General features: G+C 39.3%; 1 protein-coding gene across 3 annotated transcripts in view; it reads left to right on the plus strand.

Moving 5' to 3' along the window:
- tdrd5 (tudor domain containing 5) overlaps nt 1-23,347 on the plus strand; it is a 50,649-nt gene that overhangs the window by 7,631 nt on the left and 19,671 nt on the right. For all 3 annotated transcript variants that reach the window (XM_059031945.1, XM_034018144.3, XM_059031946.1), the window contains 11 exons: nt 125-342; nt 1,071-1,154; nt 1,573-1,629; nt 1,993-2,152; nt 4,260-4,441; nt 7,635-7,855; nt 14,804-15,013; nt 16,679-16,745; nt 16,998-17,198; nt 20,312-20,404; nt 20,958-21,104. In XM_059031945.1, coding sequence (XP_058887928.1) covers nt 125-342; nt 1,071-1,154; nt 1,573-1,629; nt 1,993-2,152; nt 4,260-4,441; nt 7,635-7,855; nt 14,804-15,013; nt 16,679-16,745; nt 16,998-17,198; nt 20,312-20,404; nt 20,958-21,104 — 1,640 coding nt within the window. The remainder of the gene's footprint in view (nt 1-124; nt 343-1,070; nt 1,155-1,572; nt 1,630-1,992; nt 2,153-4,259; nt 4,442-7,634; nt 7,856-14,803; nt 15,014-16,678; nt 16,746-16,997; nt 17,199-20,311; nt 20,405-20,957; nt 21,105-23,347) is intronic.

Consider the following 23,347-nt stretch of genomic DNA (forward strand, 5'->3'; position numbering starts at 1 on the left):
TAATGTTCTTCACCGAGAAAGACTTCTGTTTGAAACGTCATAAAGTATGATTTGTTTCCTTTAGTATTACTGCATACACCACCACTATTACTGCCAATACTATTCAACTGGGATTGTATTTCAGGTCATGTGAAAAAGAGCCCTAATAAAATTATTCAAGGTGTGTTTGAATCTGCCCTCCTGTCTGATGACGGTAAGAAACCTTCCCCTTCAAACCTGGTGAAGCAAATTCCACAATCCAGCTGCCTAAAACCTCCACTGCCCTCTCCCAAGAAGGAGACCATCGCAGTCAAGAAGCAGCTGTCCCCAGAAGAGATTGAATTTGAAAAGTGTATAAAGAAGGTTAGAGTTTCATTTCTCACGTTCCTATAACCTTACCAGCCTCACACATACTGTCAACTACTTATATGCTCCCTGTGTTTGTCAGCTCTGCATGACCAGGATTTCAACCAGTGATATTTAATGAGGAAAATTCTCTTACACTGGCAGTCTACTAGTCTTTGGGCTACACATACAAGACACTCTCAATTTTATTGCAAAGATTTGATGAATGCATTTAATTTATGTTATTGACAAACTTCAAGTTTAGGCAAATAAAGCCAGTCTTTGAGGTAAAACTACACCACAATATATGCAGGTCTTTATATTTCAGTTATGTTTGAGTGCTTATAAAAGTGAAGTAGTTCCCAGTAAAGCTTCATTACCAAGTAGAGGTTAATGATTGATTGTGTATTGCATGTGTCGTTTGTATCGTGATACAGGACCAGAAGCACGACATAGCTCGTTGTAGTGGCTTTATAGTTGGTGTGAGTACTAACTCATTTCATTTTCATAATTAAATGAACATTTGAACTGATTATGCATCAGTACCTTCACATGTAGCGTGATACATATCGTATCGCGACTTGCATACCCCAATTTGTATCGTATGGTATTGTGACATCAGTGTCTCGTTACACTCCTAGTACCAAGCCTGTTTACTGTAGTGTTCAGAAGGAAAAACTGCTGAAATAAATAGGCCCGGGGAATTGCTCCATCTACATAACATGGTGGTTATTTTCCTACTGCAGTTGGAAGAAGAGCTGAAGACCAAAATCCTGGACAGTGGGCCAGCAGGGACTGTCAGCCCCGAGCTGAAGGAGAAGATTCGACAGGTGAGGGCAGAGATCACCCAGCTCTTCAGACTGAAGGAGTGCTAACCCACTCCTTTAGATAGACCCCAATTGACTTGATGTGGATGTCATAGTGAGATAATGTTACATTTCTACTGTATTGAGACAGAAGACTTACTCTTGTAGAATATGGTGCACAACTGTATGCTATGATTTCTCAGTTAAGTTCCATTACCAGTGTTGTACAGAATTCCTTCACTTATGTCTGTCCACATGAATGATGCAGACAACACACTTAGAGACCACTGTCCAAAGTAACTTCACTTGAGCAATATTAGCTGGGTCCACTGGATTCAAAGCCAGGCCTCCAGAGGTAAAAGCCAGGAGAGGCTAGTGAATTGACCCACTGTCTTTTCTCTGTTGTCTGTAAAGAAAATGTTTTGATCTGTTTCCTGTGCAGGTGGTCTCTCAAAAACCAGAAGGTTTATTAGTGAAGAACCTGCCTGAGGAGTTCAAGGTAACTCGTTATCTTAGAAAAGCTCATCACACTACATTTTGCACTTTAACCTTTTTGCTTTTACTATGCATTTACTGTGCTTTATGGTTATGGTTCACCATAGCTTTAAAATCCTTTAAAATGAAGTTATTGTGTCTCAGGATCTGGCCTCTGTCTGTCCAACCATATGTCACTTTACATGTATATGCTGGGGATGAAGGTTGTGCAGTGGTAGCTTTAATTTACATTTATAGCAGTAGCATGGCTATGTATGCTTCTGACATATACAGTGAAAACTGCTTAACATACCACTGCTTAATTTAATCCACCTCATTGTTCCTGGTCCTTTCGCCACAATTACGTGAATGTGTTTTTCTTGTGTAGAAAATGTTCAAAGAGGACCTGCCTGTGAACCAGAGCGGGTTTCTGAGTGTCACGGACCTGGTGAGTGCTCTGAGTGACACTCTGTATATTGACCAGGGGGAGGCTGACGTGAACACCAACTGGATCGTGTTTGACACACAGCAGAGACAGGCTCAGCAGAGTGAGTAGGAAAACGCAGTGGTACAAAACACTGCAGAGTTTACAAGGAATGCGTTACACAGCCTTTGCTATGCCCCGTGTTGTTCGTATAGCAGTATTATATTTGTAAATATATTTGAAGACTTCTTTATTTTTAATCGTGCATCATGGGACGTAAGACAACTGGGCAGTATATTTCTCAACATTTACTCGGGAGCGTTCGCCAGGAGAAAAAGAAAATGTCGCAGTGTATCCAAATCATGCTCCCTCCTGCAACAATGCTGGTTTTCTGTTACCACAATACCCTACTCATTTCAATCACAGCACCAGCATTGTTGCAAGAGGGAGCATGATGTGGATACACTGCAGTGTTTTGAAGATTTATTTTCTTGGCGAATGTTTCCAAATAAAAGTAATAACAAAAAATGTAATTATTTAGTTGATTCACCTTTCCTAAAAATATCAAAACAATCAAGAAAAAATGACTGTGATATGGGCAGTGCGGGATACAGCACAGACAAAGCAATGTGCTTCTTGTGAACACTGTTTCTGTAAACACTTTAAAGCATGATAGCTCTAGTAAATCTTACCTAATGTGAATTACTATCAATTTGTAGGTCTCATTTTTTTTCCTAAAAGACAGACACACATTGTGGTTAACGAAGCAAAATTGTCAGACTGCTTGCATAGGAAATCCAGAATCACAAGCATAGAAACACATTGTGCCAAAAGCAGCAGTGGGTACTGAGATCGAGAGCCAAAATCACAGTCCTTGTAAGAGCAAAGAAATGGCAGAAATCCTGTATGTTTAGTATTTTGTTTTTGTTTAATATTCTTGAGGGAAAGTTGCAAAGAGAAAAATATACATACAGAACCGACACAAATTCTAGAAACAAGAAGTGATTTACACCAACTCCCTCTTTTCAAACAAAGGATTTTCCCCTTCTTAAATTCCATGTGGTCGGAGCCGAATTATCCATTATTCATTCAATTTCGCTCCAGCCACATTCTCACATTTTGGCAGGGATAGGAAATTAACTGTATCCCTGCCAACCACCACCAAAACACTATTTACAGGCTGCCACACCCAGTCAATCAGCATTGTCAGTAAGTGTATCATAAGTTTTTGCAAGTTTTCAAGCCTCTGTTTTCTGTCATGTGAACCTCCTGGCAGGCACAGAGTTGGTCACTCAATAGTAGCTAACTGCTTGTGAATGGATTAGTTTAGCCGCACAGCAATGCAGGGTATGTTTTAGTTTACTTTGTTTTGTCAGGATATTGTTCAGATACAACACTATAAAATATTTAGAGTTTAAATTGCTGCTTCCTGGTACCTAATCACTTCCTGTGCTGTAGGTCACATGGTCTGATTGCAGCCAGACCATTGAGGTGAATCTGACCTACAGCATGGGACGTGGTTAGCGATCAGGAAAAACAAAATATATTCTATTGTATTAAAAATGCATATCTTAATTTAAATAAAAAACAAAACAAGCAAACCAAGAACCAAAAAAAAAAGGTTGAACCCTTGGTTAGAACTATAAGGAGTGCTCACAAAGATTTTTACCTCTTGTTAGCACTAGCAGCATTATCCCAGGTCCCCATTCTTTATTCTTTTGAAGATCATTTGGTATTTGCTTGTATTTTATACTTCGGAATATTGCGATATTTCCGAGGCGGTGCTATAGATGAAAGGTTGCAGCTGCTTCCTGGTATCTAGCTCAAACTCACTCGAATGGTCTCGCTCTAATCAGAACACGTGACCTACAGCATAGCAAAGGAAGTGATTTAACAGGAAGAAAAGGTTAGATTTCTTTTGATCTAGCAGTTTATCTGGCATGTTTTATTTGCAATATTTCCATATATTAAATGAATGTAAAACTGTGATTCTTCACTTAATAAAAGGGGACCAGTAACAATGTTAATATAGCTAGTTATAGGTGGCAACATTTATTTTGTAAGCATTGGTTAGCACTCGTATACTAAATTAGGACATTATTATATTTCTTCTTAATGTATTAAACATATTTTGTTGGTTATTTTTACAGGAATTATGCTGCAGGTTTGAAATGATTTACCTGGAAATAGTTCCTTCCTGTATTTATATGTGTCCTATTTGTTTTGTGTAGGGAAGAAAGATTTGTCAGAGCCCCAAGCCCCTGAGTTATCGCAGTCCTTGAATCCCTCAGACAGGAGCTACTTCTTCCACTGTGACGTTTCTCAGTGGGAGAGCGGGGGCTTGGAGGAGGAGCAGGCAGAGAAACTGCAGCATGACAGTGAGCTCAAAGTCGTGACAGAGAAGTTCCAGCAGGTAAGAGAGACAGTTTAGATTCTGTTCACATCGACTGTCCCAGTGAACCCCGGACAAGAGATCTCAACAAGCCATCTATAGATGATGTGTGTGTGTCAGTAACATGCACCCTCTGCCACGGCAGTAAATTAAGAATTATAACTATCAGGAAAAAATTAACGAGCATGATGTATATCAACAGCATGTACAGGTCTTGTCCTTGGTTGTTTTATTGCATCATCAATGCTGTTGCACATATAAAAATTCTGGTAAAGTACAAGACTCCTTAATTTTCTCTGTTGGTTTGCCGTGTAACATAGATTTGGAGGTTGAATTGTAAATACCAAGCAGTCGTATAAATACTGCCAGCTATAGCTTGAAACCTAAGTTTGACCTCGGTAGAATGTCAGCTCTGATTATGGCCCTGGATGAGTGGTATTTAAGACTTAAGATGTCATTAGGTAACCAAAGAGGTGTTAGTATCACAATAAAGTATATTCAAATGACATGTGTCTCAAGATGCATGTAAACATGTATGTGTGAGATACAGACAGCTGTAGAGAGAGACAGATGTCCCAACATCTGATACTCCCAATAACTTATGCTTACAAATGTATAGCAGTTATGTTCACAATTTAATTGATATATGCAGAAATGTGAAGTGTGAAGTGTGACATACTGTACAAGTGGAGGTAAGATCGCCTCCACTATATCCTTGTGACATGAATTTCCTCCCCTGCGGAGTGTAATAAAGCCTGTACTGGACAGTGAAATCTACACAGAATAGCGCTGCGGCAGGTTACAAGAGCCCTGCTTTTTTCTGTGCACATGGGCACCCTTATTAAATTTGTCAGGTAATGGCATTTTTCCATATGATGCAAATATTCCCATACCTTATATTACCATAACGTGTTGTCCCATTCTGTATAAGTAATTGCATGAACACTCTGTCACACGTACTGAATGAAGCCCAACAAACATCTGTTCAGTTTTAGGTATCCCGGGTAATAAGAAAAGGAGGTCGAGTGAGACTGAAAACCTACTTTGTGTTTTTAGATTGCATGTATTTATTTTTGCTTCACGGTATCGCTGCCTCTAATTTAAGCATCCCCATGAGGGAAGCTTTCATAAATCAGCCGCCAGCCTCGCCTCCATTTCAGATTTAGATATCTCATAAAGGATTTGAGATGCTGAATTCATATTTCCATGTTTTGGAATACCCTTGATTTTAGGGCTGTGCATTGGCAGTGTCTTCACGATATGTTTTGCAATATGAGGGTCACAATATGGTGCACATCACGATACAGTAAATGAAGTGTGAAACAAAAAAATGACACAATATTGTTCCATTTGATAGTGTAAGTGTTTGGAATAAAATAGGTTTTGATCAAATAAGATTCACAACCTGCTTTCCTTTTGTTTTTGTATTAATGTTTAAAGTGAAATTATTTAAAACAATTACAAATACTGTAAATAATAATACAAAAATAATAAATGAAAATCTATACAATTCAACAGTTTTTGGGTGCAAATGTTTTAGAAAAGAAATATTGCAATACATTTGGAATCTGGCAGCTTTTTAAAAAAGTATTGTCTGCTGTAAAAGGAGATTTATTTTAAACCAAATACTGTAGGTGAATGCTACCCTCTGCATGACCTGTTGTTTCACATGCCGGTATAATTCAGGAATAGGTTCACTAACATAAGGACTGGTCAGTAGTGTGTATGTATAAATTAGTTTTCCACAATACTGTAGAGACACAAATGAAATACACTAGGGAGGGAATTAATGTTTTGAGCTCTCCTTGATCTGTGCCACATAGTTTAGACTCTTAGCAATGTAACTCTTACCAAGAACTTAGGACAAGTCCTTGATGCAAAAAAATAAATAAAATAAATCCATTAAGTCCACAGTGTTGAATTTAACCCTTAGCGGTCCATTTATTCAGTGCCTCAGGCGCATCGGGTCCAATTTATTTTCACACGTGCTGTTTATTTTACACGCGCTGTTTAAAAGTGTTTTTATTCACAGTAAAACAGATTTAAAAGGCACTGCATATCAACAGGACACTCATGATCTGCATCTCCAGCCCCACCCCACCCCTTGTTCGCTGTATTTTTCACATACCTCTTCATAGTCTTGCATACTAATAAATCATCTCCTGATCACTCGTTTTATCACCAAACAGCTCAATAATGCGATCCAAGTCATTATTTTATTACTATAACATCTCAAAAAGCTTTGCAAATGTCTGTGATATTCTTTGAGCATTGGATGCGGAAGCAGCTATCTTGTTTGTTTATGTCCGTGTTATCTCTGTGGTGCCGGGGCTATGTGTATTGCTCAGATCCGGCCCCCCTTTTTTTTTTTTTTGGCTTCTCTTGACTCCTATCGGTCTCACGGCCATTGAAAGGTTTTCTCTGCTTTTTCTGGAGAAAAAACGACAAGAGACCTGTGCTTTATGTCTTTTTGATGATGTCGGCATCGGACCGGAAAGGGAAAATTGTAATGTCGGACCTGGTCCGACATAGGACTGCAAAGGGTTACACATGCCGGCACACAAGCTGAATTTTGCCCTGTTGCCTTCCATCATTAAATTAACTGCGATGATCAACAATAACCTGCCTCCACTTCGCTCTCTGGCTCGCTTCCAGTGGGCTTGAGTACTTACTAGGCTAAGTTCTAGTCTCTGATTTTTAATATAGACACTGAAACTAAATCTATGCATGAACATCACTGTTTGCAGACCATAGCGTTTTTTTGCATGCAGCCCCAAATTTAAAGTATCGCAGTGTGCCGATACAGGGGTCACTGTATCGATAATAGTATCATTAAGAATAATATCACAGTTCATTGTGGGAATCAACGAATTGGCACACCCATTACTTGATATAAGCTTGATAAAAATCAAATGCTTTGAGATATTGGCTCCATGCTCTGTAACTGATTCTCTAGGTCAAGTTTGATTGTGGGTATCTTAAAAGAAAAAATAATCAATTTACTGCAATCATTTTTAAAGCTGCTGTTTTACCCCTGACCATATCTATGATACAAATCACACATTGTTCCACGTGTCTGTTTTCATTCCATTACAGATGCCATTCCCCTTACAGTGTGCCCTCTGGGATGCTTTGATTTAGTTAATTTCAAGTTTTAGTTTGCATATCAGGCACAGTGTTGGTTCACCCTTCACACACCCCTCTTGTTTGTCAGTCCTTGGAGATGTACGAGCCCATCCTATCCCAGCTGGAAACTCGGTTGGAAGTCCCTCTCGACGCGATCCAGAACGAACGCCTGCAGCTGGTGGCAGAGAAGAAGGAGAAGGCATTTGTGTCAGTGCTGGTGGAGACCGTCATCTCCCCCAGCCAGTTCTACATCCGCTTCTGTGGGACTGAAGAAGCCAAGGTGCTGGAGAACATAATGATTGAAATGAGGTGAGGCTCTTCAAGGACCCATGAAATCAGGTTGATTTTCAGAACACCCTGCAAAGTTTACAAGGAACGTGTTACATTATCTTTGCTATGTCAGAATCTCAGCGTTATATTTTTTAAAATATTGCTGATTCTTGAGATTTTTAATCACACATCATAGGAGGCTGTGTGGTCCAGTGGTTAAAGAAAAGGGCCTGTAACCAGGAGGTCCCTGGATCAAATCCTGGTTCAGCCACTGACTCATTGTGTGACCCTGAGCAAGTCACTTAACCTCCTTGTGCTCCGTCTTTCAGGTGAGATGTAATTGTAAGTGACTCTGCAGCTGATGCATAGTTCACACACCCTAGTCTCTGTAAGTCGTCTTGGATAAAGGCGTCTGCTAAGTAAACAAATAATAATAATAATAATCATGGGTCATTGTGACGAAGTGGGTGAGTGGGAGCAGTGCAGTGCGTGAAAGAAGCAGACAGAATTGTAATCCGGTTTGGAAATGTTTTTTTTGGAGATTTCAGGTCTGGCAACCAAACAATAATTCCCCGGCAATACACACCAATGTGTACAGCACGGGGTATATAACAAGAACAGACAGTCTCAAATAATAAACTATATCCGCCCCACAATATTACAAACACGGTCACCAGTCCTGGGTGCGTGCAGTAGTGCTCGTGGTAGGTGATACAAGTTTATATTTGTGACAATGGTGCAGTGTTGTCTGGTTTAGTGCTGGCCCTTGGCGACAGCTCCAGAACTGTGTTAGATGTCTAGTAACGTACAAGACAATTACAAACAAACAAAACACAACACTCAAGGTTTCAGTTCTCGTATTATTTTACTGTCCTTCTCGTTTCTTCTCACATTTAAACCAAAGCGAAGAAACAGATTACGATTCTCCGTCCCCTTTTATGCCGTCACACATGACCCCTTGGTAAACGAGTGCAACTGCCTCTCCAGTCTGTGGCTGCCACATCATTTACTTTCCGGATCAATGCGTTCTTGCAACGGAGTCTCGCCTTCATCCAGACTGGCCAACTTCCCGACCCTGGGAAAGAACCGTCAGACCAGCCCGTCCAAAGAACTCTGTTCTCGTTGCTTAGCGCCCTCACAGGTCCGGAGGGAGATTTACAACCAAGAATCATTGTATTTCTGTCACAGTCATTAATCAACTGCAACGGCAATACCTTTCTCAACATTTATTCAGGATTGCAGTGTTTGCAGATCAGATCCCTGACAAAAACAATGCTGATTTTCTGTTCTCAAAATACACCACTCACTTCAATGAGAGCACCAACAGAACGGAGCATTAACTGGATACACTGTAATGTTTAAAAAAAAATGTCTTTCTCCTGACAAAAAAGTAATACCATAGTTAATTTACCTATGATGTGTGAATAAAAATATATACAGTGCCTTGCAAAAGTATTCAGACCCCTGACCAATTCTCTTATATTACTGAATTACTAATGGTACATTGAAATTTTGTTCCTTTTGATATTTTATTTTAAAACACTGAAACTCAAAATCAGTTATTGTAAGGTGACATTGGTTTTATGTTGGGAAATATTTTTAAGAAAAATAAAAAACAGAAATATATTGCTTGCATAAGTATTCAACCCCTGTGCTGTGGAAGCTCCCAGTTTACACTGATGAAAGAAATTGCCCTAACGAGGACACAATTACCTTACCATTGGCCTCCACCTGTGAACCATTAAAGTTGCTGTCACATTTTCTGGATAAAAACCCCACTGTTGAAGGATCATTGGTCAGGCTGTGAATCTGAAGGAAAATGAAGACCAAAGAGCATTCTACAGAAGTTAGAGATAAAGTAATACAAATGCAAAGATTAGGGAAAGGGTACAAAATAATATCCAAGTGTTTGGATATCCCAGTGAGCACAGTTGGATCAATAATCAGGAAGTGGAAGCTGCATCACACCACCCAGGCACTGCCAAGAAAAGGCCATCCCTCAAAACTCAGCGCTCAAACAAGGACACTTGTGACACAAGCCGCAGAGAGGCCAAAAATCACTTTGAAGGAGTGTGGCAAAGTGGTAATGACGTGCAGGTGAGTGCAGTGCAGAGTAATCACACAGACAACGTTGGTACAGGTGCAAGGGTGTTTATTTAATTCAATAAATGTCCAGAGCCTTAAGGCAAACCTGCAAATAATAATACTGTTGGAAGTGATACAGCGGCGTGTATCACTTCTGATTTGTAATCCCCGGGTTTGACCCGTAACCACAAAGTCCCGTTCAGTCACCGACACAAAACACAAAACACAGACACAGTTTGACGGTGCGTGATTCTAGTGCTCGTGGTGCAAACAAAGACAGTGCTGGTAGTGAAAAGAGTGAATGGTGAAGTCCGGGTTTGTCGCTGGCCTGCGGCTGCAGCTCCGGATCGTGCTCAGTATCCGTCAGTGGCTAGACAATACACAAGACACACAGGTTTAGACACAGACACGAAAACACTCACAGTTTCTCCACAAATACGGGCTCCTTCTTTGTTAGTTCGCTTAACCATATACAAAGGAACAGATCACTCAAGCCATGCCCCCTATTTATACCCTCGCCCATGACTCCGAGGTTAACGAGCGCATCCGCTCCTCCAGTCCTCGGATGCCATGCCGCTTACCGTCTGGGTCACTGAGCTCGGGTGCCATAGCTCCGCCCCTTTCCGAACTGACCGACTTCCATCTACCCTACGGAATAAATTGTCGTGCCATTTCATTAAGGGTGTCGTGCCCTCACAGGTCGAGAAGGAGATCTAACACTAAGACTCATTCGATCTCTGTCACAAGGAGCTACAGAGTTCAGTGGTACAGTGAAGTATGGTGGTGGCAGCATCATGCTGTGGGGATGCTTCTCATCAGCCCGGACTGGGCATCTTGTTAAAATTGAAGGAAGAATGGATAGAGCAAAATACACGGAAATACTGCAAGAGAACCTGCTTCAGTCTGCTAAAAAACTGAAGCTCGGGAGGAAATTCACCGTTCAGCAGGACAATGATCCCAAGCACAAGGCCAAAGCAACATTGGAGTGGCTCAAGAACAAAAAGGTGAATGTCCCAGTCAAAGTCCTGATCTCAATCCCATTGAGAATCTGTGGCACTATTTTGAAAATTGCGGTCCACAAGCGTCGTCCAACCAACCTGAACAACCTGGAGCAAATCTGCCAAGAAGAATGGGCCAAAATCACTCCGACACTGTGTGCAAAGCTGGTACATACTTACCCCAAAAGACTTTGATAATAAAGCTGTTATTGCAGCGAAAGGTGGCTCTACCAAATATTAATGTGTGGGGGTTGAATACTTATGCAAGCAAGATATTTCAGTTTTTTTTTTTTCTTAAATATTTCCCAACATAAAACCAATGTCACCTTACAATAATTGATTTTGAGTTTGTGTTTTAAAATAAAATATCAAACAGAACAAAATTTCAGTGTACCATTTGTAATTCAGTAATATGGGAGAATTGGTCAGGGGTCTGAATACTTTTGCAAGGCACTGTATATATATATATTTATATCCTTTTCTTTTTTTCTTTTTTCTTATTGATCATTTTGGTACACAGCAGTTTTCCTTTTTCTCAAACTTTACATATATTATTGCTGCTATTTAAGAACTATGACTTCCATACGAAAAATAACATCACAGTGCTTCCAAGAACTAACAAGATTTACCAGTTTTTTGAACCCAAGAATAACTCCAATTTATATCAAACTTGCAAGATCAACATGGAACAAGACAAGATTTACCAACCATATTAATTTGATTAAGAACTGTTTAAAAGTAAACCTCATTCCTATAGGCTTCAGAATGAATTTCCATCCAAGCTACAACCATAGAGGATATTACAGGCAAGTGCAATCTACTTTATTTAAATGTAGTAAAAGTATCATGAGGCATACTATCAAAAATTATCAATATAAAATACAAAAACTTGACCATGATATGATATCTTCCAAGACATGCTTAAAAGATATGTTAAATAATAATGATTTATACTACCAAGCTTGTCGCCTTACTCACAATTTAAATGCAGATATCTATGATTGCATGAAAATAAATAAAGCAAAAAAATGAATTAAGCTCAAGGAAGACTATAAGACATCAAAGACTACCATTAATTATCAAAATATAATACAGCAAAGACCACATAAAACTGTTGTTACAATCCCAGAAAACTTGGCACTTACTACTGCTGAACACTTTGTTTTATCCAAAGGTCTCACATTTGTACCTATAAAGAAATCCACTGACACATTTGCAGTCATCAATGACACACAGCATTTCTTTCGCCGCATGCGTTTACATGCCCATTTTCATGCAGACACAGATACAAATAAATTAGGTGCTTCACAATCCTCCAACACAGCTTCAGATTCCTTAGATATTTTCCATAAATACAAACAAAAGCACTCTACTTGGACACCAGCCTCCGGAGCTTTTCAAGTCTTAGATTTTTTTATTGATAAATGTGAACGAGAAATAAGCCAAATTAATTTTCAACAACACACTAATCGTTTAAACTTGACAACAGATGAATATCACGCCTTACAGAATATACAGAAACGTAATGACATCATAATAAAACCTGCTGACAAAGGAGGAGCTGTAGTAGTTTGCAAAAAGGATCTTTATATAGAAGAAGCATCTAAACAACTTTCTGACACTAACTTCTACACGGAAGTCCCAAATGATCTTACCCAACTGTTACAAACTACAGTCACATCTACTATCCATTCTGCCATCCAGAATAACTTATTACCAAAATCTGCGTCTAATCTTATTGTTGAAAACCCTCGCTGTAGCCGTTTTTATTTACTTCCTAAAATTCATAAGCCTACCAATCCAGGCCGTCCTATTGTATCAGCATGTTCCTGCCCCACTGAAATAATTTCCAAGTTCCTTGATGATGTCTTCAGACCCATTGTGGAATTTCTACCTTGATATGTTAAAGACTCTAACCATTTTTTGCAAATAATAGATCATTTTTCTTTAAATGGTAACAGTGAAAATATAACTTTCTTCTCAATGGATGTCAAAAGCCTCTACACAGTTATCCCCACAGTGACGGTTTACAAGCACTAAAATACTTCCTTGATAAACAGACAGTAAAGGAACCTGCAACCGATATTCTTTTGCAACTAGCCCAACTCGTCCTTTCTTTGAATTGTTTCTCCTTTAATGGAGACTTTTATAAACAAGTTAGAGGTGGTAGTATGGGAACAAAAATAGGGCCCTATGGGATGGATCGAAAATAAAGTTTTTCAACAGTACAAGGGACATACACCAATGTTATATCTTAGATACATTGACGACATATTTGGCATCTCGGATAACACTAATGAAGATTTAATGGATTTCATACATTTTATTGACCAGTCTCATCCAGCTCTAAAGTATACATGGAACATTTCTAAACAAATTTCTTTCTTAGACATTACCATCATGGTTTCTAATTGTACCATCAATACTACAATTTTCTACAAAGAAACAGACTCTCATTCATATCTAAGATACGACTCCTCACATCCCAAAGCTTGTCGCAACTCCATTCCATACTCCCAATTACTAAGACTGAGACGCATTTGCAGTGATGATAGTGATTTTTTGAATGAAACAAATGACATGCGTGCATTTTTCAGAAACTGTGGTTTTCCAGACACTATACTTAGAGAAGCTCAGTTAAGAGTATTGACAATAAACAGAAAGGATGCCTTGTACAAAACCAAAACACAGAATACCAGCAATCGTATTCCCCTTGTTCTTACATATCATCCTATGACCAAAAAAGTACAACACATCATACAAAGAAGTTTTAGCATTCTTCAAGATGATCCTTCTACAGCTCCTATTTTCAATAACCCTCCTCTAATGTCATACAGAAGAGACAAAAATCGAAGAGAGCATCTGGTCCACAGTAACATTCGACCCAATCTGGACAGTCTTAAGGGTATGTTTCCATGCAATAGGTCACGCTGTGCAACTTGTAAATACATTCACAGCAACACAGTAGTTAAGGGAGCAAAATCCTCATTTACTATCCATACTTTTACTTGCATTAGTAAAGGAATAGTATATTGCATTGGCTGCATCAAATGTAACAAGCTATATATATTGGTGAAACAAAACGACGCTTGGCTGATCGCTTCGTGGAACATCTGAAGTATACAAATTAACACCTCTACCTTTCCTGTCGCCAGACGTTTTAACAGAAATGACCACACTATAGAAGACATCACAATTTGTGGGATGGTTCAATGCTATGGAACTAATCCTATCAGGAAACAAAAGGAATGTGAACTTTTTTTCAAACTAGGCACTTTGGAGCCATTTGGAATGAACATTCTATTCTGAGGTCATCATCATCATCATCATCATCATCATCATCAACATTCTGGAATTCTGTTTAAAAGACTACTTGTTTGTTTTTTATCAACTTCGTAAAGCACTGTTTTTTTGTATTCAGCTGATGAAGGACTTGTAGTCCGAAATGTCCTGGTAATTGATTTGTAATCAATTATTCTACCTTTTTAAGTACCTGAAATATCCTTTTCTTTTTTCTTTTTTCTTATTGATCATTTTGGTACACAGCAGTTTTCCTTTTTCTCAAACTTTATATATATATATGTATATATATATATATATATATATATATATATATATATATATATATATATATATATATATATATATATAATATTACCTTTGCAGTTCTGTAGCACTTTAGAATACTTTTTATTTGATATATATTTAGGTACGGTTGGGAAGCATATTGTCGCTGTGCTGTAAACTGAAGCCTTGAGGCCTGTGCAACATTGATATTGACATTAGAAATAATCTATAATCTATTTTCATTTGAAATTCATGTTTTTTTGGCTCCGAAGTGTAAGCTAGTAAAAGGTAAGTAAAAGCATTCCAGACAGACTAACCTGCTTGTGTTGTTCTCCAGAGGCTGTTACTCCTTCTCTGAGGTGTCAGAGCGCTATCAGCTGCCAGCCACCTATATCCGTGCTGGGCAGGTGTGCTGTGTGAGCCCAGGAGGGATCTGGTTCTACCGGGTCATCATCCACCGTGTGGTGAACGAGAGGGAGGTAGAGGTTTACTATGTGGACTTCGGGAACCTGGGCTTCGTGGAAAAGAGGAGCCTCAAGTTTCTCAAGTAGGTTACAATCACATTGTCAATACTGATCCAGCGGTGCCACTTCTGGCCACCTTAAATGCTTCTCTGTAAATAAGAATTACATTTATAATAATTCTTACTGCATTTTTAAATTTAAAAACCTGATCATTTTTTCAAAAGCTGTTCAATACATTCAAAAGAAGATAACAAATGGAGCGAAAAGGAATTCTTAACAAGCATCTTGAGCTTCACTCTTCATATAATTAACCTTGTTTCCCTCCTCATTCAGTTACAAGGACTGCATACATCTGTGCTGTCAATACTTGTGATTACAATTCCTCTACAGGTGCTGCAGCCGCCTATTGTACGTGTCTGTTATGAAGTCACAATTTTTTTGTGAATGAAACACCAGTAGTAAGGGGGTGTGGCTGTAGCCCCACGCTCACGTAGAAATCAACATTAAAACAGAGCATCTTTAAGTCTTTTTGTTGTACATGACCTCATAAAACGTACACAGTCCAACCTGTATTACAAATTGGTGAGACAGGTAGGTTAACCTATTAACCTAATATCAGACTCTTCATACAGATCATTCTTTTTTGTAACTTGTAGATTTTGTACCTAGTGTTTTGGCCAGATATATGTACCACATCATGATAAACTCTCAGACCAGTTTCTCTTTGGTGAGAGTCTTGGATCGTCTTTGGGAATGGCATTGTGGACAGGGTTGGGTCATTAATGGATTTACAAACCCATTAAACAACATTGCACCTGGATGATAATTGTCTGTCTGTTTCTTGATCACTTGCACCTGTACACTGTTAACCACTTGGCCACAGGGGCACATAACGTCCCACAAATAAAAATGATGCTAACGTTCTTACAATAAGGTGCATAAAACAGGTTTAACCCTTAGTTGTCCATTTATTCAACGCCTCTCAGGTGCGTCAGGTCCAATTTATTTTCACACGTGCAGTTTATTTTAGACACGTTGTTTAAAAGTATTCTTCACAGTAACACAGTTTTAAAAGGCACTGCATATCAACAGGACACTCAGTACTGCATCTCCAGCCCCGCCCCACCCCTTGTTAGCTGTATTTTTCACATACCTCTTTATAGTCGTGCATACTGATAAATCATCTTCTTATCACTCGTTTTATCACCAAACTCCTCAATAATGCGATCCAAGTCATTATTTTATTACTATAACATCTCAAAAAGCTCTGCAAATGTCTGTGATATTCTTTGAGAGCTGGTTGCGGAAGCAGCTACCTTGTTTGTTTATGGCTGTGTTATCTCTGTGGTGCCAGGGCTATGTGTATTGCTCAGATTCTGCCCTTTTTTTTTCGGGTTCTCTCGGCTCCTATCGGTCTCACTCGGCCATTGAATGGTTTTCTCGGCTTTTTCCGGAGAAAAAACGACTAGAGACCTGTGCTTTACGTCTTTTTGATGATGTCAGCATCGGACCGGAAAGGGAAAATTGTAATGTCGGACCTGGTCCGACATAGGACTGCAAAAGCTTAAAATTAGCTCTGGCCATCCAAATGTAGTTTAAGAAGAAACCGTTTGAACAACTGCTCAATTCCTTGGGGTTAAAAGGAATTGGGAATTGGAATTGGAATTAGAAATGGAATTGAAAACCAGGAATTGAGTCCAGTCCCGGTTGTTGACAGCCCTGATTTCATTGTCTTATTCTTCCTGCAGGTCCTGCTATTCAAAGCTTCCTGCTCAGGCGGTGCCATCCATTCTGACGTGGATAAAACCTTTTAAGGTGTGCTTCTTTACATGTAATCATTTATAAAGGACATTCTCTAGCACATGTTATTGTGGAATCTGCAGAACTTACCCCAATCAGACCACTTGCTTAATAAATATCTTGGAATCCCCGAATAGACAATCGTCCCCTCTTCAAACACATGCACGTGGTTTTTATAAGACCATGCACCCTCACTGGAACCTGTTTTGGGCAAACACTAGGGGTGATTATCTTTACTGTATGTGCTGTTTTGTTTCTCTGTACCAGGGTGTCTGGAGTGAGAAGGCAGTAAGCCATTTTCAGAAGCTGTGCTGTGCTAAGCCAATGGTGGCTGTGATCCACAAGTACGTGGAGGGAATCCTGCACCTCTTCCTGTGTGATACCTACACAGACGTGGATATCTACATTCACTGTGTCCTGCAGATCCAGGGCTACGCTGTGCCCTGCAGTATAAGTGACATCGGCCAGGTAAAGTACAGCTTCTAACATGTATACTTATTAGAGTTGTAAACTAGAAAACCTGAATATACCTTACTGTGAACCTGGATCCTCCTGCACAGACTGCACCTCCACTGAACTGTGCAGCAGCTTGCAATGCATTGTCATACTAATGGCAGTGTTGCTTTGAAGGGAGTTTCTAGAAGATTACATGACCAGAGCTGGCTGTATTTCAGCTTTCAGACTTGCTATTCTTTTGTAAATCTGGAGTTGTATTGTACAGTTAAAAGCTGTTGGTTACTAATTTTGGAACATTAACAGTGATTCTCCTTTCTCACAAAGAGCTGCAATCTGAACTTTGGCTAAAAGACCTTGTTAAGTATAGCCCAGTGTATCTGCAAACATGTCTTTTTACAGTACAGGTGAATGAAAATTGTAAGTGTTAAAGGGTACATAAGGACCGTTTTGTTTTATTGTGTTACATGTTCCAATGTGTTGCTACAACTGTTTACGTAAGGTGTGTGTTTTAATTCAATTCTTTTACATTTTGACCACTTTTTTAAACTTTTAAATTGCATTCCTTGCCTCAAGATGGCTTCCCATGTACCTGCATGGACCTCTCAGAACTACATTTCCCATCATCCTCCTGCTCACTGGTAAATCCATCTCAGTTACATAGCCGAGTTATGTGGCAAGGCAAGGGCGCTAACCAAAGTCATGGTAGACAACCACATGGTAGAGCCTCATTGAGAGAGCACTATCGATATTAGAAAATGTTTTTGTTTGCCATTATTTTCTTTGAAAACACTTTAAACCCTACATGTATCTTGTACTTGTAATGATTTGTTGACTCAAAATGTTCATAAAGTATCACATACATAATGTGGGGGGAAAAAATTACCTTTTACTTGTCATAATTGCTTATAGATTAGCTGGACAGTGCCAGATAACTGAATGGAGCAATGTTACTGAAATGGCTGTGTCTCAGTTTGTTGTGGTTGAAAGATGCTAAGCAGACAGGCTGTATTGATTGGCTGGGTTTGATAATAAAATACATTGTACCCATTGTGTCTTGGCTAAGACAACACCGCTCTGAAAACAAGCAAAGTGTTCTCTTAGCCAAAGTGTTCTCTAAGACAGAGTTTACCACCGGACACAATAGTAAAACTAGAGTACAGTACATTTTGCCATTAAAAAAATTTTGCCATCAAAATAACACGTGTTTATTTTAGAAGAAAAAACCTACCACAATGTTACTGTAGTTGTTAAATGTTTTTGCTTTGCTACAGTGCAAAGTATTACAATGTATTGTTTTATATTATTAAACATGGATGCCCTGATAGCATACGTGTGCAGTTGAGATACACTTCAGACCACCTAATTCACAGGAATTTGCATGCAAAACTACAAAGGTTTTGTGAGTCCTGTCCGCAATGCACTGAAAAACATTTTCGCTATTAATGTCCAGAGCCTGGCATAACATGTTACTGCAAATGTAGTTTACCAAAGCACCAGTATCAATCAGCTTGCATGTCCTGCCACCTGGTTTACTTCTGTAAGATAATCGTTCAAGTGCTTGTGAATATCCTGTCTAAACAGGTACATTATTGTGTTTTCACACTATAAAAAGCTTTGAAAAATACATTTTGCTAATTTGAATAAAATGTAGACATGGGTGTTTTTAGCATGGTTTAGCACTTTGTTGTATATTAATCAATTGTTAATCAGCACACATCATGTTTAATTGTACAGGCAAGTCTCATTAGAACTCAGATTACACAGATGTCCTCTTGGTTTACTTGATATTGTACTCAAGACCAATTTTCTGACTGAAATTAGGAGGAATTGTATTCCGAAACGGCACAGGGAGACTTGGGAGTGGATAAAGTACAAAACTCCCCATTCTGCATGTAAAATTCTGAACAGAATAAAGAAAAAGACTTGCCCTTTGTTTATTAATACACATTATGTTCAGTGGCTAGTATGTGCAGTAAATATGAATGTATGATACTGAATATAGTACTAGTAGTAAGCATCGACTCCTCATAATACAAATGTTTTTGCTCCCTTAACAAGAGAGTTGACAGAAAATAAACGGTAAAACCACGCACTAATAGTCATTAACCCTTTGCGGTCCATTTATTCAGCGCGTGTCAGGCGCGTCAGGTCCAATTTATTTTCACACGCGCAGTTTATTTTAGACACGCTGTTTAAAAGTGTTTTTTTCACAGTAAAACAGGTTTAAAAGGCACTGCATCTCCAGCACCGCCCACCCCTCGTTCGCTATATTTTTTAAATAACTCGTAATAATAGTACATACCAATAAATCATCTCTTGATCACTCGTTTTATCACCAAACTCCTCAATAATGCGATCCAAGTCGTTATTTTATTACTATAACATCTCAAAAAGCTCTTTAAATGTCTGTGATATTCTCTTGAGCACTGGATACGGAAGCAGCTATCTTGTTTGTTTATGTCCGTGTTATCTGTGTGGTGTCGGGTCTATCAGTATTCATGAGATACGGCCCTTTTTTTTTTTGGCCTCTCTCGGCTCCTATCGGACTCACTCGGCCATTGAATGGTTTTCTCGTCTTTTTCCAGAGAAAAAACGACTTGAAACCTGTTTTTTGCGTCTTTTTGATGATGTGGGACAGGGTCCGACATTGGACCGGAAAGGGAAAATTGCGATGTCGGACCAGGTCCAACATAGGACCGCAAAGGGTTAAAACTGAATAGAAATGTTTAATAAAAACAGAACTTGACAGCAGAGAAGCCTTATACGACGTGTCTGCATCACCGCCCTCTTTCTGCCAGAATCAGTGGAAGTAGTTGAAGAACATTTTTAAAATGCGTGCTCTTAAGAGTGATATACAAAAAAAAATTACACAGGGACTCGTAATGCAGGGTTCATGTTTTTTTCCTGAAGAGTGAAAAGTCCTGTTGAAAGTGGTCTTCAAGGCAAGTCGGAATGAAAAAGCTGGTACTTCAGCAGATTAATTTAAAATTGGATTCACAGTACCAACAGCTAGAGCTGGAAGCTGATTGGTTGGTGGTACTGAACCGTTTTCTAACATATATTATGTGAAACTAATACCTTATTCAATACTATAGTACTAACCAGGGTATGTGTATGTGTTGCAGCCCTTTGGAGAGTTCAACCCAGTTGAGCTGTATCTGAAATGGCAGACAGACCTGCCAGACCCTGTAACAGAAGAGGACAAGATGAAGAAACAGGTAGCCATTTTATTAGGAGCCATCCATTAGGAGTGTCAAGGATATATAGTGCATTTGTTCCTAATTTATAGTACAAAGTTTCAGTAGCTAGAATCTATGCTGTATGGAAGGCAGCTCTTTGTCCATACAACACCTTAGAACACCGAATAAGCCTTGTACCCTTTATTATCCCAACAAAAGCAATTTTTACAGATAGTCAAATCTCATTAAAAAACCCTGAAAATTTCCTTTATACCACAAATTACATATTCAGTGAAGACTGATCTTAACTGTACGCTCTCCAAGGTGTTAAAATGCATTAGATCCTTCCTGTTTGTGTGGGTGGTCACATGTTTTGACTGCAGCTACAGCACAGGAAGTGATTTGGCACTAGGAAGCAGCAGCAACAGAAAAAAAAGTAGTGACAATAGTAATAAATGGGTTTGAAAGGGTTTTTTTAGCAGCTTTTTAAAGAGGGGCTAGTGATCATGCTATGAGTGCTAGTATGTGTAAGAGAATTGATGTTGTGTCCTGAGCCTGTGCTGGTGAGTGTCAGTGTTGTGCCTTCCTGCAGGCCCCGCTGTCTGGCAGAGATGCTGACAGGATGCTGTACCTGGAGCCCACCCCGGTCAGAGCGGATTGCTGGGACAGAGAGATGGACTTCAGTGACCTCCCTGAGCTGGAGTTCGAGGGCAGTCTGGAGGACAGCTTGCAGGAGCAGGTGCGTTCACACAACTCTGAGACCAAGACCGTCCATGAGCATGTCATTAATTAAGCAATAGAACCCGAAGAGGGCTTTATCGTCTGGTAAGGACCGCCTTGTGTCGTTTAATGTCCAGAGCCACACAAATTTCTAAAAGAAAAATGTCTGAATTGCGGAGGTCTAGCACTGTCAGGGAGGAAGCCCTGCCGGTGTAAATAATATTGTGTGAATGTAAGTTCGGCAGAGATGGGGTTATATCCATCCCTGTCAAAGATCAGAGGTGGAATGTGGCCATTCTCTGATTAGGTAATTTAGTGCTAATTAGAGAATGGCCACATGTATATAAAGGGAGAGAAAACCCTTTGCTTGAGTGGTGTTGAGGAGGATAGTCAGTGAAGGTGAATGCCCAGCCTGACTTGTGTGAGTGTTGTATTGTATCCTGGTTGTGGTTTTTTGTTTAGTCTCTTTATTTTGGCCCTCATGGCCCTGTTTGTTTGTTCCTGTTTTGTTTGTTTTGGTTAATAAATGTGCCCAACAGTGCTAAAACTGCAGCTTTCTGCCTCTGGGTCTCCTACCTGCCGGTAAACAGCCTTGGCCGTGATGCTATTCTGTTACAAGAATCTACACACAAATATTAAAAAATGCGTACCTCAGCCGCTGGCTATTATCAAAATATGGGAAAAAGATCTATCAGAGGATGTGCCAATTGATTGGAATGCCATCTGGGATAATATATTTAATGCGTCAAAAAATCCTAATCATCAGCTAATTCATTTCAAAGTGTGCCACAGGACCTACTGGACACCTCTTAAGAGATACTGTGTTGGAATCACATCAGAACCATTTTGTAACCTCTGTTCTCTTAAAACACCTGCCACCTTAACCCTTTGCGGTCCATTTATTAAATGCGCGTCAGGCACGCCAGGTCTAATTTATTTTCACACGCGCAGTTAATTTTAGACGCGCTGTTTAAAAAAAAAAATTCACAGTCAAACGGGTTTAAATGGCCCTGCATATCAACAAAGCACTCACTAGGCATCTCCAGCCCCGCCCCACCCTTTCGTTCGCTATAGCTTTCACCTATGTAAGAAATAAATAATAATAATAATAGTCGTACATACCGATCAATCATCTCCTGATCACTCGTTTTATCACCAAACTCCTCAATGATGCGATCCAAGTCATTATTTTATTACTATAACATCTCAAAAAAGCTCTGCAAATGTCCGTGTTCTCTGTGCACTGATTGACAGGCAGCCAGCTTGTTTACTTACGACCGCCCCGTTATCTGATACCAGGGCCATGTATGACTATTCATGAGAGACGCCTTTTTTTTTAATTTTTTTTTTTTCGACTTGTCTCGGCTCCTGTGGTTCCCACTCGGCCATTGAATGGTTTTCTCGACTTTTTCCGGAGAAAAAACGACTAAAACACGTTTTTTGCGTTTCTATAATGATGTCGGACAGGGTCCGACAATGGACCTGATAGGAATAATTGCAATGTTGGACCAGGCCGACAATGGACCGCAAAGGGTTAATGCACATGGTATGGGAATGTCCAGAGGTTAGATCTTTTTGGGGCCAAGTGACATCTATACTATCCAACATAATTGGGAGAAACATGCCATTAGATCCAGTGGTACTACTACTTAATGACGATTCAAAACTTCAATTGTTTGAGCTTCCTGGACTGACAGCTGCAAAGAAACTGATAGTACAGTGCTGGCTCCCTCCCTTCCTCTACAGCAGTGGTTGACATATTTTAACGACATAGTTATGTTAGAACTATCGACTGCCAGGATAAATATGGCAAAAACTGCCACCTTGGAGACTTGGAGTGGAGCAGCAGCTGAGATAGCCAAGCTACTGACTGCTGCCTAATCACCATGGGGACGGTCAGGAAATGAGGGGATTATCAGGGTTCACTGTATTTTTGTTACCTGATTTCTGTGTCAATTACTCTTATGGGGTCCAAGGGAAAAAACACTCCTGAAGTTTTTTTTTAAAACTGATAAACCTGGGTTTTGGCAATATATATATTTTTAATAATAATAATAATAATAATAATAATAATAATAATAATATTAATATTATTATTATTATTATTATTATTATTATTATTATTATTTAGTATAGTTACATAAATATCAAACCTTAATCAGAATACCATGATGACTATTTAATCTTAGGAATACATGTAAATAATTTATTGTATGCTGGCTGAGATTAATTACTACAGTACATAGTCATACGCTGGGGTGT

This window comes from Acipenser ruthenus, chromosome 10, assembly GCF_902713425.1.
Source record: "Acipenser ruthenus chromosome 10, fAciRut3.2 maternal haplotype, whole genome shotgun sequence".
NCBI lineage: Eukaryota > Metazoa > Chordata > Actinopteri > Acipenseriformes > Acipenseridae > Acipenser > Acipenser ruthenus.